At 44.6% G+C, this 13443-nt stretch overlaps 1 protein-coding gene across 1 annotated transcript in view; it reads left to right on the top strand.

Annotated features, from left to right (window-relative positions):
• Positions 1-614: 614 nt before the first annotated feature.
• Positions 615-13443, top strand: part of MKLN1 (muskelin 1) — a 64473-nt gene continuing 51644 nt past the window's right edge. The window contains exon 1 of the mRNA XM_040413389.1: positions 615-717. Within this exon, the coding sequence (XP_040269323.1) occupies positions 644-717 (74 nt within the window). The 5' untranslated portion in view covers positions 615-643. The remainder of the gene's footprint in view (positions 718-13443) is intronic.

Consider the following 13443-nt stretch of genomic DNA (forward strand, 5'->3'; position numbering starts at 1 on the left):
CCGGAGGCGGTTAATAATAGGCGGGGCTAAATACTTGCACAGCGCGCCACAATTTTTCCATGTCTACAGGGCTTTTAGAAATGGCCAGGCAAAAGAATCAGCGCATGAAGAGGGCTTTGAAAAATGGGCGGGCAAAAGAATGCACCCCGACAAAATTCCTGGGTGCTCCCCTGCCCATTGCACCCACACAGGAAAACTTGCTCGTGTGAAAGGGGCCTAAATGTTCTTGTCACCCAAAGATTTCATCAGTCACAACAGTAATTAGCATTACTTATATAGTGCAAACCTATCCCATAGCGCTGTACAAAAGCTGGGGACCCCAGAGTTACCCAAAACCATGAATGTGGTCACCTGAGGTAAACCCTAAAGCCTGTCACAGGCAGCCCTCTCTTGTGGAAGGACATGGCACGGTGTACTACCCGCTCTCAGCATGTGGACAAGGAGAGAAGATAGGAAGCCATGCAGGCGCTGCACCTCGCTAGCCAAGCAGACCCCCGTGTGTCACTGTCTCCCCCTCACAGGGGCGGGTACGAGCCGCTAATGTTTGACCTCATTTGTCAGACCCGCCCACCCGCTGTCTGGACCGTGCGTGTGTCTTTAAGAGCCTAGCCCCGCCCCCTGTCTTCCTGCTGATGCTGACAAGATGGCGGCAGAGAGCGGAGTGTTGTCTTATACCGTGAACAAGTGGAGCTCTTTCTCCTCTAGTTATCTTCCAGAGTGAGTACCCGGGGCTCCCAGCGTGTGCCCAGCGGCGTTGTGGCGGGCACGGTGTGTGGGCGGGCAGCTCAGGCCTGCTGGCTGTGGTGGGGACACAGTATGTCCTCGGCCTGACTGGAGGGTGTAGGTAGCAGACCCCTGTTCCATGTCCTGCAGTGGACGAGACCGGGCAGCACATGGGGTTGTGTTGTTGTCTGAGCAGCTCCTGATTCAGTAAGCTGTGTGATTGGGTGTCTGCTCACCTGGAGACAGTCAGCAAGCTGTTAGAGGACCTTTCATCTGCTTAACCCCAGTCTAATTAGGGTCTCACTTATAGGGCGGCCCCCACTGATGTCATTATAGGGGTTCTCTCACTTCAGCAAGTGTCATTTATTATGTAGAGAAAGTTAATACAAGGCACTTACTAATGTAATGTGATTGTCCATATTGTTTCCTTTTCTGGATGGATTCATTTTTCCATCACATTATACACTGCTCGTTTCCATGGCTACAACCACCCTGCAATCCAGCATCGGTGGCCGTGCTTGCACACTATAGGAAAATGCGCCGGCCTGTCTGGTGGCCAGGGCCACGGGAGCTCAGAGACTCTGATCAGATTGCTTGATGTCCAAGTTTATTCAGTGCAGACTCCAGCAGCACGTGGACGGGAACATTGCCTGTCTGAATGGAGCCTGAGAATGCATTATACCAAAGCACTTCCATAAAATGTCCAGGAGTACGAAAAACGGGCCACCCGCTCCAGCAACCCTGCACATGACATGGAATCTATTTTTCTCCTAGGAGTATAGCATGCTCTTTAACAAAGCTGGCAGTAGCCCAGACTTGACCTTGTCTGAAAGAACTAGAGTTAGGTGAACCGCTGGCCTCCAGGTAAATAGACTTTGCAAACAGGAAAGATTCCAAAGTTCTTGCTTTTGGCTTTATTTCCTCTCGTCACGTTTTGAGTGATCATGAAATCTGCCTACTATTGCAGCGTGCTTCCTATGTACCGCAGTGATGTGCTAGCCTAATTCACAGTTACTGTTGTCAGTTGTAGAGCGGCTCGTGATCGGGAAGCAGTTTTTTGTTACGATTACTAAAGAACCCTGGTATTATTATGTATCAGTTTTTACGATAAGTCTATTTACTGTCTAACCAGATGGAAACTGGCCACCAGACACTAGGCAGTGGGTTATCGCTCTGCTGTATGTGAAACCTTTGTGAATTATAAAATGCCTTCCGGTTTGTTCACACAGCAGAAAATACTGGTCCAAACAATCAGACTTTCAGTTTGCATGCTGAATGGGGCTATTCTGCAATGGGCATGCTTAAAGAGGACCTTTCACTAGTTTAAAAACTAACTATATCAGTGGGCAGAGTGGCGCCCAGGGGTCCCCCTGCACTTACTAGTATGTCTGGGCGCCGCTCCGTTCGCCCGGTATAGGCTCCGATGTCTCAGCTCTCTCTGTTGTACTGGGCGGAGTTTTTGTATTAGGGTTGTGTCCTTTGCTGGCCAATCGTAGCGCACAGCTCATAGCCTGGGAGTCCCTGGCTATGAGCTGTGCGCTACGATTGGCCAGCGCTGCAGCAAGGGACAACCCTAATACAAAAACTCTGCCCCGTACAACAGAGGGAGCTGAGACATCGGAGCCTATACCGGGCGAACGGAGCGGCGCCCAGACATACTAGTAAGTGCAGGGGGACCCCTGGGCGCCGCTCTGCCCACTGATATAGTTAGTTTTTAGTTTTTAAACTAGTGAAAGGTCCTCTTTAACCACCTCAGCCCCCAGTGCTTAAACACCCTTAATGACCAGACCACTTTTTACACTTCTGCACTACACTACTTTCACGGTTTATTGCTCGGTCATACAACTTACCACCCAAATTAATTTTACCTCCTTTTCTTCTCACTAGTAGAGCTTTCGCTTGGTGGTATTTCATTGCTGCTGACATTTTTACTTTTTTGTTAATCGAAATTTACAGAAATTTTTGCAAAAAAATGACATTTTTCACTTTCAGTTGTAATTTAAAAAAAAAAAAAAACTACATTTCTATATAAATTTTTCTCTAAATTTATTGTTCTACATGTCTTTGATTAAAAAAAAAATGCAATAAGTGTATATTTATTGGTTTGGGTAAAAGTTATAGCGTTTACAAACTATGGTACAAAAATGTGAATTTCCGCATTTTAAAGCAGCTCTGACTTTCTGAGCACCTGTCATGTTTCCTGATGTTCTACAATGGCCAGACAGTAGAAAAACCCCACAAATGACCCCATTTCGGAAAGTAGACACGCTAAGGTATTCGCTGATGGGCATAGTGAGCTCATAGAACTTTTTATTTTTTTTCACAAGTTAGTGGAAAATGATGATTTTTTTTTTTCCTTACAAAGTCTCATATTCCACTAACTTGTGACAAAAAATAAAAACTTCCATTAACTCACTATGCCCATCACGAAATACCTTGGGGTGTCTTCTTTCCAAAATGGGGTCACTTGTGGGGTAGTTATACTGCCCTGGCATTTTAGGGGCCCTAATGCGTGAGAAGTAGTTTGAAATTCAAATGTGTAAAAAAAAGTCCTGTGAAATCCTAAAGGTGCTCTTTAGAATTTGGGCCCCTTTGCCCACCTAGGCTGCAAAAAGTGTCACATGTCGTATCGCCGTACTCAGGAGAAGTTGGGCAATGTGTTTTGGGGTGACTTTTTACATATACCCATGCTGGGTGAGAGAAATATTTCTCTAAAAGACAACTTTTCCCACCCAGCATTGGTATATGTATTGGTATATGTAAAAAGACACCCCAAAACACATTGCCCAACTTCTCCTGGCGATACCACATGTGTGACACTTTTTTGCAGCCTAGGTGGGCAAAGGGGCCCACATTCTAAAGAGCACCTTTAGGATTTCACAGGGCATTTTTAACACATTTGGATTTCAAACTACTTCTCACGCTTTAGGGCCCCTAAAATGCCAGGGCAGTATAACTACCCCACAAGTGACCCATTTTGGAAAGAGGACACCCCAAGGTATTTAGTGAGGGGCATGGCGAGTTCCTAGAATTTTTTTTTTTTTGTCACAAGTTAGTGGAAAATGATTTTTTTTAAATCTTTTTTTTTTTTCTTACAAAGTCTTATATTCCACTAACTTGTGACAAAAAATAAAAACTTCCATGAACTCACTATGCCCATCACGAAATACCTTGGGCTCTATTCAGACGTCCGTATGTGTTTTGCGGATCCGCAAAACACATACTGACGTCTGAATGGAGCCTTACAGGGGGGTGATCAGGGAGTCTATATGGGGTGATCGCCCCCCTGTAAGGCTCCATTCAGACATCCGTATGTGTTTTGCGGATCTGTGGATCCGCAAAACACACATACGGACATCTGAATGGAGCCTTACAGGGGGGTGATCAGGGAGTCTATATGGGGTGATCACCCCCCTGTCATTGATCACCCCCCCTGTCAGGCTCCATTCAGACGTCCGTATGTGTTTTGCGGATCTGTGGATCCGCAAAACACATACGGACGTCTGAATGGAGCCTTACCGGGGGGTGATCAGGGGTTAATAAGGGGTTAATAAGTGACGGGGGGGGGGGGGGTGTAGTGTAGTGGTGTTTGGTGCTACAGAGCTGCCTGTGTCCTCTGGTGGTCGATCCAAGCAAAAGGGACCACCAAAGGACCAGGTAGCAGGTATATTAGACGCTGTTATCAGAACAGCGTCTAATATACCTTTTAAGGGGTTAAAAAAAATCGGATCTACAGCCTGCCAGCGAATGATCGCCGCTGGCAGGCTGCAGATCCACTCGATTACCTGCAGTTCCTGTGAACGCGCGTGCCTGTGTGCGCGCGTTCACAGGAAATCTCGCCTCTTGCGAGATGACGCGCCGGCGCGTGTGTGCCTGAGTCGACCGCCTCCGGACCGCAATCCTGCGTTAGGTGGTCCGGAGGCGGTTAAAGGGGTTATCCGTAACGAATTGATGACCAGAGGTCGCACAACATTTTTTCCAGAAGACTAAAAAAAATACTCCTCTTACCATTTTTGAGGAGTATTTTTATCCGAGGAGTACGAAAGTTTCTATAATTCAGATGGATAATACGTAGGCCTACACTTGTTCACATCAGCGTTGGAGGCTGCATTTGGGACCTCTGTTGCAGATTCTGTCAAAAACAGAAGCTTTAGGGCTCTTTCACACGAGCGGATGCAGTGTGGCTAATCCGCTGCGTGAAAGAGAGCCAAGCCCCGCTCTGGACAGCAGAGACACGGAGCAGTAACATGATTGTTAATGCTACGTGCATCTGTGACCTTTTTACTACAAAATCACAGTGAGATAAAGTTATTACAAGAAAATTTAGACTAGCACATTCATATTCATAGTCACAGGTGCATATCCATCAAGCAAACATGGGCTTCTGAGCAGAGTATAAATGTAGCTGGTTCCTGCACTGCCCTGAAATTTGTAGGCTTAGGTAAGTCCAAGAGAGGCGGTATATTAGTGTTAGGTACCAATCTGCGGAAGCCACCTTGCCGCCTGGTAGATGGGCCCGACACGTTTGATCAAAAATGTGCGCAAAGAGCTTCTATTTTTCCATTTATAGTAGGTATAATACCACTTTAATTTAGAATGATCCCCATTTCTAAGCTCTATTGTTTGTGAGATAAAGTTGTCACCGTGATTTTGTAGTAAAAAGATCAGAGAGGCACAGAGCATTATCAATCATGTTTCTGCTCCGTGTCTCTGCTGTCCAGTGCGGGGCTTGGCACTCTTTTACGCAGCTGATTCCGCGCACGGCATCCGCTCGTGTTAAAGAGCCCTTAATTTTAGGTTAATTAGGTATAGTTTTGCCGAGGATTTTACTACAGGAAATGACCCAAAATCTATGGCCAAAACCACTGTGTGAACACAGATGCATCTCAATAAATTAGAATATCATTGAAAAGTTAATTTATTTCAGTAATTCAGTTCAAAAAGTGAAAATCCTATATTCCATAGATTCATTACACACCTGGATCTATTTCAAGCATTTTTTTCTTTTAATGTTGATGATTATGGCTTAGAGTTAATGAAAAGCCAAAAGTCAGTATCTCAGAAAATTCGAATATCGGGAAAAAGTGAAATCTTGTAGTCTCATGGTGTCACACTCTATTCAGCTAACTAACACAAAACTCCTGCAAAGGTTTCCTAAGCCTTTAAGTGGTCCCCGGTCTGGTTCAGTAGGTTTCCCAATCATGGGAAAGACTGACTTCTGGACAACTGTCAAGTCATCAGTTGTTAACACCCTCCACTAAAGGTCATTGCTATAGAACCTGGCCATTCAGATTGCTGTGTCTAAGCATATTAATGGGAAGTTGAGTGGAAGGAAAAAGCGGTAGAAAAAGGTGCACAAGCAACAGGGCTAACTGCAGCTTTTAAAGGATTATGAAGAATAGACCATTCACAAGTAGTGACCTGCGGCTGCAGTCAGTGCTTCAAGAGCCATCACACACAGACGTATCCAGGACATGGGCTGCCACTATTGCATTCCTTGTGTCAAGCCTTTCATGACCCAGTTACAATGTTAGAAGCGTCTTACCTGGGCTAAGGAGAAAAAGGTCTGGACTGTTGCTCAGTGGTCCAAACTCCTGTTTTCAGGTGAAAGTAAATTTTGCATTTCATTTGGAAATGAAGGCCCCAGAGTCTGGAGGAAGAGTGGAGAGGCACACAGTCCAGTGTGAAGTTTCCACAGTCTGTGGTAGTTCGGGGAGCAATGCCATCTGCTGGTGTTGGCCCACTGTGCTATATCAAGTCCAAAGTCAGCGCAGTCATCTAAAAGCTCTTCATGCTTCCCTCTGCTGACAAGCTTTATGGAGATGCTGATTTCATTTTCCAGCAGGACTTGGCACCTGCCCACACTGCGAAATGTACCAACACCTGGTTTAATAACTGCAGTGTCACTGTGCTTGATTGGCCAGAAAACTCGCCTGACCTAAACCCATAGAGAATCTATGGAGTACTGGCAAGAGGAAGATGAGACACCAGACTCAACAATGCAGATGAGCTGAAGACCGCTATCAAAGCAACCTGGGCTTCCGTAACGCCTCAGCAGTGCCTCCCCTGATTGATGCAATCATTCATGCAAAAGGAGCCCTGACCAAGTATGAGTGCATATACTTTGGTGTACATACTTTTCAGTAGGCCAACATTTCTGTATGGAATATTTTTTTTGGTTTCTTTTTATTTATTTTTTATTAAGCAAGTTTTAAAATACAATAACCTAGTGATATAAGCATGAAAACATTGTGTCTCCAGCAGTAAAGCTTGATATAATGCAGTATCAAAGGCAAATGTAACTGCATAATACGATGGAATACCAAGGGCAGACATAATAGAGACAGTAATGTAACCGAAGTAGAAACATAGGTATAAGGCACTATTTGTTGTAAAGTGCAAAAGGTAAGGTATATAGAAACAATAATAGACAAAAAAGAACACAGACTTACAAGGGAGACCTGACAGATACACAAGGTTAGGATTGGGTAAGAGTATATACCCTATTAAAGACACTGACCATCTAGGTGACCTGTGAAGGAACAACGCCATTGATCAGCCAATCCAAGAAAAGCAAGGTCTTGCGGAACTGAAGCCAAGGCGCCCAAGCCCGTGAAAAGGCAGACACTAGGTCGTGATCTACTCTGAGCTCCTCCATGCGAATAAGGATATCGAGTGCAGATACCCAAGTTATGCTCTGAAGGTTCTCAGTTGATCTCCATGTATTACATAAAAAAAAAAAAATTGGCCTTGTATAATATTCTAATTTTCTGAGATACTGACTTTTGGGTTTTCATTACCTATAAGTGTACTTTTACACTTGCGGCAGAGGATTCCGGCAGGCCGTTCCGTCGCTGGAACTGCCTGCCGAATCCATCAAAACGTATGCAAACTGATGGCGTTTGTCAGACGGATCAGGTTCCTGATCTGTCTGACAAATGCATTGAAATGCTGGACCCGTCTCTCCGGTGTCATTCGGAAAAACGGATCCAGCATTTATTTATTTTAAAAAAAATTTTTTTTATCCCTTTTGCCGCAACACTCGGGGCTGGATCTGGCATGAATGCATTTCAATGGGAAAAAATGCCAGATCCGGCAAATGTTTCGAAATTTTGGACGGTATTATCTCCGTCCTGAAAAGTCAAAAAGACTGAACTGAAGACATCCTGATGCATCCTGAACGGATTGCTCTCCATTCAGAATGCATGAGGATAAAACTGATCTGTTCTTTTCCGGCATAGAGCCCCTAGGATGGAACTCGATGCCGGAAAAGAAAAACGCTAGTGTGAAAGTACCCTAAGAAATAATAATAAACATCAAAAGAAATTAATGCTTAACATTGATCGTGTGTAATGAATCTATAGAATTAGTTTCACTTTGTGAATTACTTAACTTTTTGATATTCTCATTTAAGATGCACCTTTTAGGCCCCTTGCAGATGAGCGTGTCTGGATTAGGTCCGGATGCGTCCCGGTGCATTGCGGCAAACCCGCGTGAGTAGGTACTCAATTGCAGTCAGTTTTGACTGTGATTGCGTTCCAATGTTCAGTTTTTATTGCGCGGGTGCAATGTGTTTTGCACGCGCGTGATAAAAAACTGACTGTGGTACCCAGACTCTAACTTCTTCACAGAAGTTCAGGTTTGGGTTAGTTGTAGTGTAGATTGTACTATTTCCCCTTATAACATGGTTATAAGGGAAAATAATAGCATTCTGAATACAGAATGCATAGTAGAATAGGGCTGGAGGGGTTAAAAAAATAAATAAAAATAATTTAACTCTCCTTAATCCACTTGTTCGCGCAGCCGGCATCTCTTCTGTCTTCATCTGTGAGCAATAGGACCTTTGATGACGTCACTGCGTTCATCACATGATCCATCACCATGGTGATGGATCATGTGATGAGCGTAGTGACGTCATCAAAGGTCCTATTGCTCACAGATAAAGACAGAAGAGATGCCGGCTGCGCGAACAAGTGGATTAAGGTGAGTTAAATTTTATATACACTGCTCAAAAAAATAAAGGGAACACATAAATAACACATCCTAGATCTGAATTAATTAAATATTCTTCTGAAATACTTTGTTCTTTACATAGTTGAATGTGCTGACAACAAAATCACACAAAAATAAAAAAATGGAAATCCAATTTTTTAACCCATGGAGGTCTGGATTTGGAGTCACACTCAAAATTTAAGTGGAAAAACACACTACAGGCTGATCCAACTTTGATGTAATGTCCTTAAAACAAGTCAAAATGAGGCTCAGTAGTGTGTGTGGCCTCCACGTGCCTGTATGACCTCCCTACAACGCCTGTGCATGCTCCTGATGAGGTGGCGGACGGTCTCCTGAGGGATCTCCTCCCAGACCTGGACTAAAGCATCTGCCAACTCCTGGACAGTCTGTGGTGCAACGTGACGTTGGTGGATAGAGCGAGACATGATGTCCCAGATGTACTCAATTGGATTCAGGTCTGGGGAACGGGCGGACCAGTCTATAGCATCAATGCCTTCGTCTTGCAGGAACTGCTGACACACTCCAGCCACATGAGGTCTAGCATTGTCTTGCATTAGGAGGAACCCAGGGCCAACCGCACCAGCATATGGTCTCACAAGGGATCTGAGGATCTCATCTCGGTACCTAATGGCAGTCAGGCTACCTCTGGGGACCACATGGAGGGCTGTGCGGCCCTCCAAAGAAATGCCACCCCACACCATTACTGACCCAATGCCAAACCGGTCATGCTGGAGGATGTTGCAGGCAGCAGAACGTTCTCCACGGCGTCTCCAGACTCTGTCATGTCTGTCACATGTGCTCAGTGTGAACCTGCTTTCATCTGTGAAGAGCACAGGGCGCCAGTGGCGAATTTGCCAATCTTGGTGTTCTCTGGCAAATGCCAAACATCCTGCACGGTGTTGGGCTGTAAGCACAACCCCCACCTGTGGACGTCGGACCCTCATATCACCCTCATGGAGTCTGTTTCTGACCGTTTGAGCAGACACATGCACATTTGTGGCCTGCTGGAGGTCATTTTGCAGGGCTCTGGCAGTGCTCCTCCTGTTCCTCCTTGCACAAAGGTGGAGGTAGCGGTCCTTCTGCTGGGTTGTTGCCCTCCTATGGCCTCCTCCACGTCTCCTGATGTACTGGCCTGTTTCCTGGTAGCGCCTCCATGCTCTGGACACTACGCTGACAGACACAGCAAACCTTCTTGCCACAGCTCGCATTGATGTGCCATCCTCAATAAGCTGCACTACCTGAGTCACTTGTGTGGGTTGTAGACTCCGTCTCATGCTACCACTAGAGTGAAAGCACCGCCAGCATTCAAAAGTGACCAAAACATCAGCCAGGAAGCATAGGAACTGAGAAGTGGCCTGTGGTCACCACCTGCAGAACCACTCCTTTATTGGGGGTGTCTTGCTAATTGCCTATAATTTCCACCTGTTGTCTATCCCATTTGCACAACAGCATGTGAAATTGATTGTCACTCAGTGTTGCTTCCTAAGTGGACAGTTTGATTTCACAGAAGTGTGATTGACCTGGAGTTACATTGTGTTGTTTAAGTGTTCCCTTTATTTTTTTGAGCAGTGTATATATAGATAGATAGAAAATGATGGCGGCACTGGAAAAACAAGCACTGATGAGTGCTAGGTCCAGGGATGTAGCTGCTTACCCCGTATGGATAGAGATGAAAAACGGACAGCACTCCAGATAAAAAGCAATGGTGTTTATTCACCCATGTGGAAGGCAACGTTTCAGCTCATACAAGAGCCTTTCTCAAGCTTGAGAAAGGCTCTTGTATGAGCTGAAACATTGCCTTCCACATGGGTGAATAAACACCATTGCTTTTTATCTGGAGTGCTGTCCGTTTTTCATATATATATATATTTTTTTTAACCCCTCCAGCCCTATTGTACTATGCATTCTGTATTCAGAATGCTATTATTTTCCCTTATAACCATGTTATAAGGGAAAATAATAATGATCGGGTCCCCATCCCGATCATCACCTAGCAACCGTGCGTGAAAATCGCACCGCATCCGCACTTGCTTGCGATTTTCACGCAACCCCATTCAGTTCTATGGGGCCTGCGTTACGTGAATAACGCACAAAGAGGAGCATGCGGCGATTTTCATGCTACGCACAAGTGATGCGTGAAAATCACCGCTCGTGTGCACAGCCCCATAGAAATGAATGGATCAGGGTTCAGTGCGGGTGCAATGCGTTCACCTCACGCATTTCACCCGCGCGGAATACTCGCCCGTGTGAAAGGGGCCTTAGTGTTACCTAACTGGTATCAAGTTGCTTTTGGTAGCAGAGGTAATTCCTTAGGGCTTGTTCACATCTGCATTGGAGGTGCCATTCAGGGCCTCACTGTCAGATTCTGTCAAAAAGACCTGACAAAGTCCTGCAGGATCCTGAAAGTTAATTGAACGAACTCCATTGTAGTCAATGTAGTCTGTTCACCTAGTTTAAATTTTGTGCCGAATTTGGCACTTCCGTTATTTCTGTTCTCCTTTTAATGAAGCAGAACAACAGAAATGCAGTATATAGTGGTTGTGTGAACTCACCCTTGCAAGGGTAAATAATTTTTAGGGGTGCTAGAAAGATTAGTGTTTTGCGGATCCGTGGACCGCACATCGCCGGCACTTAATAGAATATGCCTATTCTTGTCCGCATTTGCGGACAAGAATATGACATGTTCTATTTTTTTTGGGAACGGAATTGCGGACCCAGAAGTCCGGATCTGCAATTCCAGATCCGGGCAGCACATTGTGCTGCCCCATAGAAATAAATGGATCCGCAATTGCTGATGTGTGAATGGACCCTTAGGCGTAGAAAAAGGTCTAAATGTAAGACAGCAATGAAGCTGGCTTACATTTAGAACTGGCGCTGGATGCGCTAAAGTTATGTAGAGACCGGCGCCTCTTCATAACTTCGGTGGATCTACTTCTAGATATAGGGGTTATTAAGACTGGCATCTAAAACACCGGTCTTAATAAATGACCCCCTTTGTTTTTATGGTGTTCATCGTGGTGAAAATGAAACATTTCTTTTATTCTGATACTTTATATAATTTGTGTTATGGCTAGCTATTTTTATTTAAAAAAAAACACTTATTTCAGTATTTTCTGGCACCAGTAATTTTGTTTTAATTACTTTTTAATTCCTTTTTATTTTGAGGAAAACAAAATGACTGCATAAACAGCGGCGATTCGGTCATGTTTTCTCCTGTTAGGGCATTCACTGCATGGAATAAATACTTCAATAGAAAGTCTATGGGACTGTCTCCTGCAGCGAGGAGAAGAGGGTATGATATTCTAGCATGTTCTAGTGATCAGTGGGGGTCTCTGCGCTCACATTTGTGTGAATGACCCGCTGCAGAGGGAAAAAGAGCACAAATTGCTGATTGTAGAATATCGCAGCAGGACACTTGTACGGTCACCCTTGCTTTAGGATGCATCAGTGTCTGTCATGGACCTCAGCAGTGTACTGTGCTCTATGGAGGAGATGTGAGCAGTCGTAGATGGTCGTTCAGTGTGGTAATGACGTGTACGTATGTGGTAATGTCATGTCGCTGCTGCTCTGTTGTCTTATGTTAAAATGTAGGCTAGCCCAGTACAAGAACAATGTACTTTGCAGGAATGGCTGAAGTTTTCATACGTTTAAAGGGGCTTTCCGATATTTTAATACTGATGACTACAGATGTTTCATCCGAAGTTGATTCGCTCATCCCAAGTCGATTCACATAAACCTTCGTTATAATACTGTACGAAGCGAGCTCTCCGTACAAGTACCACTTGGAACCGAATCCAAGTTCGGGAAAAAGGTTTTTTACAGTAGAAATCAATTTGAAGTTCGGTTCATCGGAGCCAATACATTATAATACTGCACGGAGCGCTCGGAGCGGACTCCGAAGGGTCTGACACCCGGGATCTCCATGATCAGATGTTTGAGAAGGCACTGGCGCTAAAAGTAGCGACTCGCTTTCTCACACGTTCATCGGTCACATGACCTAGGCGCACCCCATAGAAGTGAGTGGGGCTGAGCTGGGATACTAAGCACAGATGCCATACAATGTACGGTGCTGTGATTGGTAAGCTGCGAGAAGGCACTGGCTCGCAGGAGTGTGCTGATGTCTTTTCAAAGAGCGAAGGTGTACGTGTCGGACTTCCAACGGTTAAGCGGATAGGTCATCAGTATTAAAATATCGCAGGACTCTTAAGTTTCTGCACTCTTTTCTTGCAAAAGAACTCTTCATAGTTGTCAACAGGATTGAGAACTATGCTGTTTTGGAGCTCTGTTCGCTCCTCCCCACCCGTAAACTGCACCATAGCCTTTATAATGTCATTCTACACACTGAATTCACACTGAATAGTAGAGTTGTTGCGATACCAATTTTTTGATTCGGTTTCGATACCATGAAAAAGTATTGCGATATTCGATACCACGCGAAAAAAATAAACAAAAAAAAGCCACGTGCATTCCGCATTTTAAAAAATGGCGAATCGCGCAGTTTTTATTTAGTTTTTTCTGTTCCGGCATTCACCGCATATATTTTTATTTTTATTTTTTAATAGTTTGGACTTTTCTGACGTGGCGATATGTAATATGTTTATTATTTATACATTTTATATGTGAAATTGGGAAAAGGGGGTGATTCACACTTTTTTTTACACTTTTTATTTAATAACTATTTCCCCCCTTAGGGGCTAGAACCTGGGA

Source organism: Bufo bufo, chromosome 1, assembly GCF_905171765.1.
Source record: "Bufo bufo chromosome 1, aBufBuf1.1, whole genome shotgun sequence".
NCBI classification, from domain to species: Eukaryota; Metazoa; Chordata; class Amphibia; order Anura; family Bufonidae; genus Bufo; species Bufo bufo.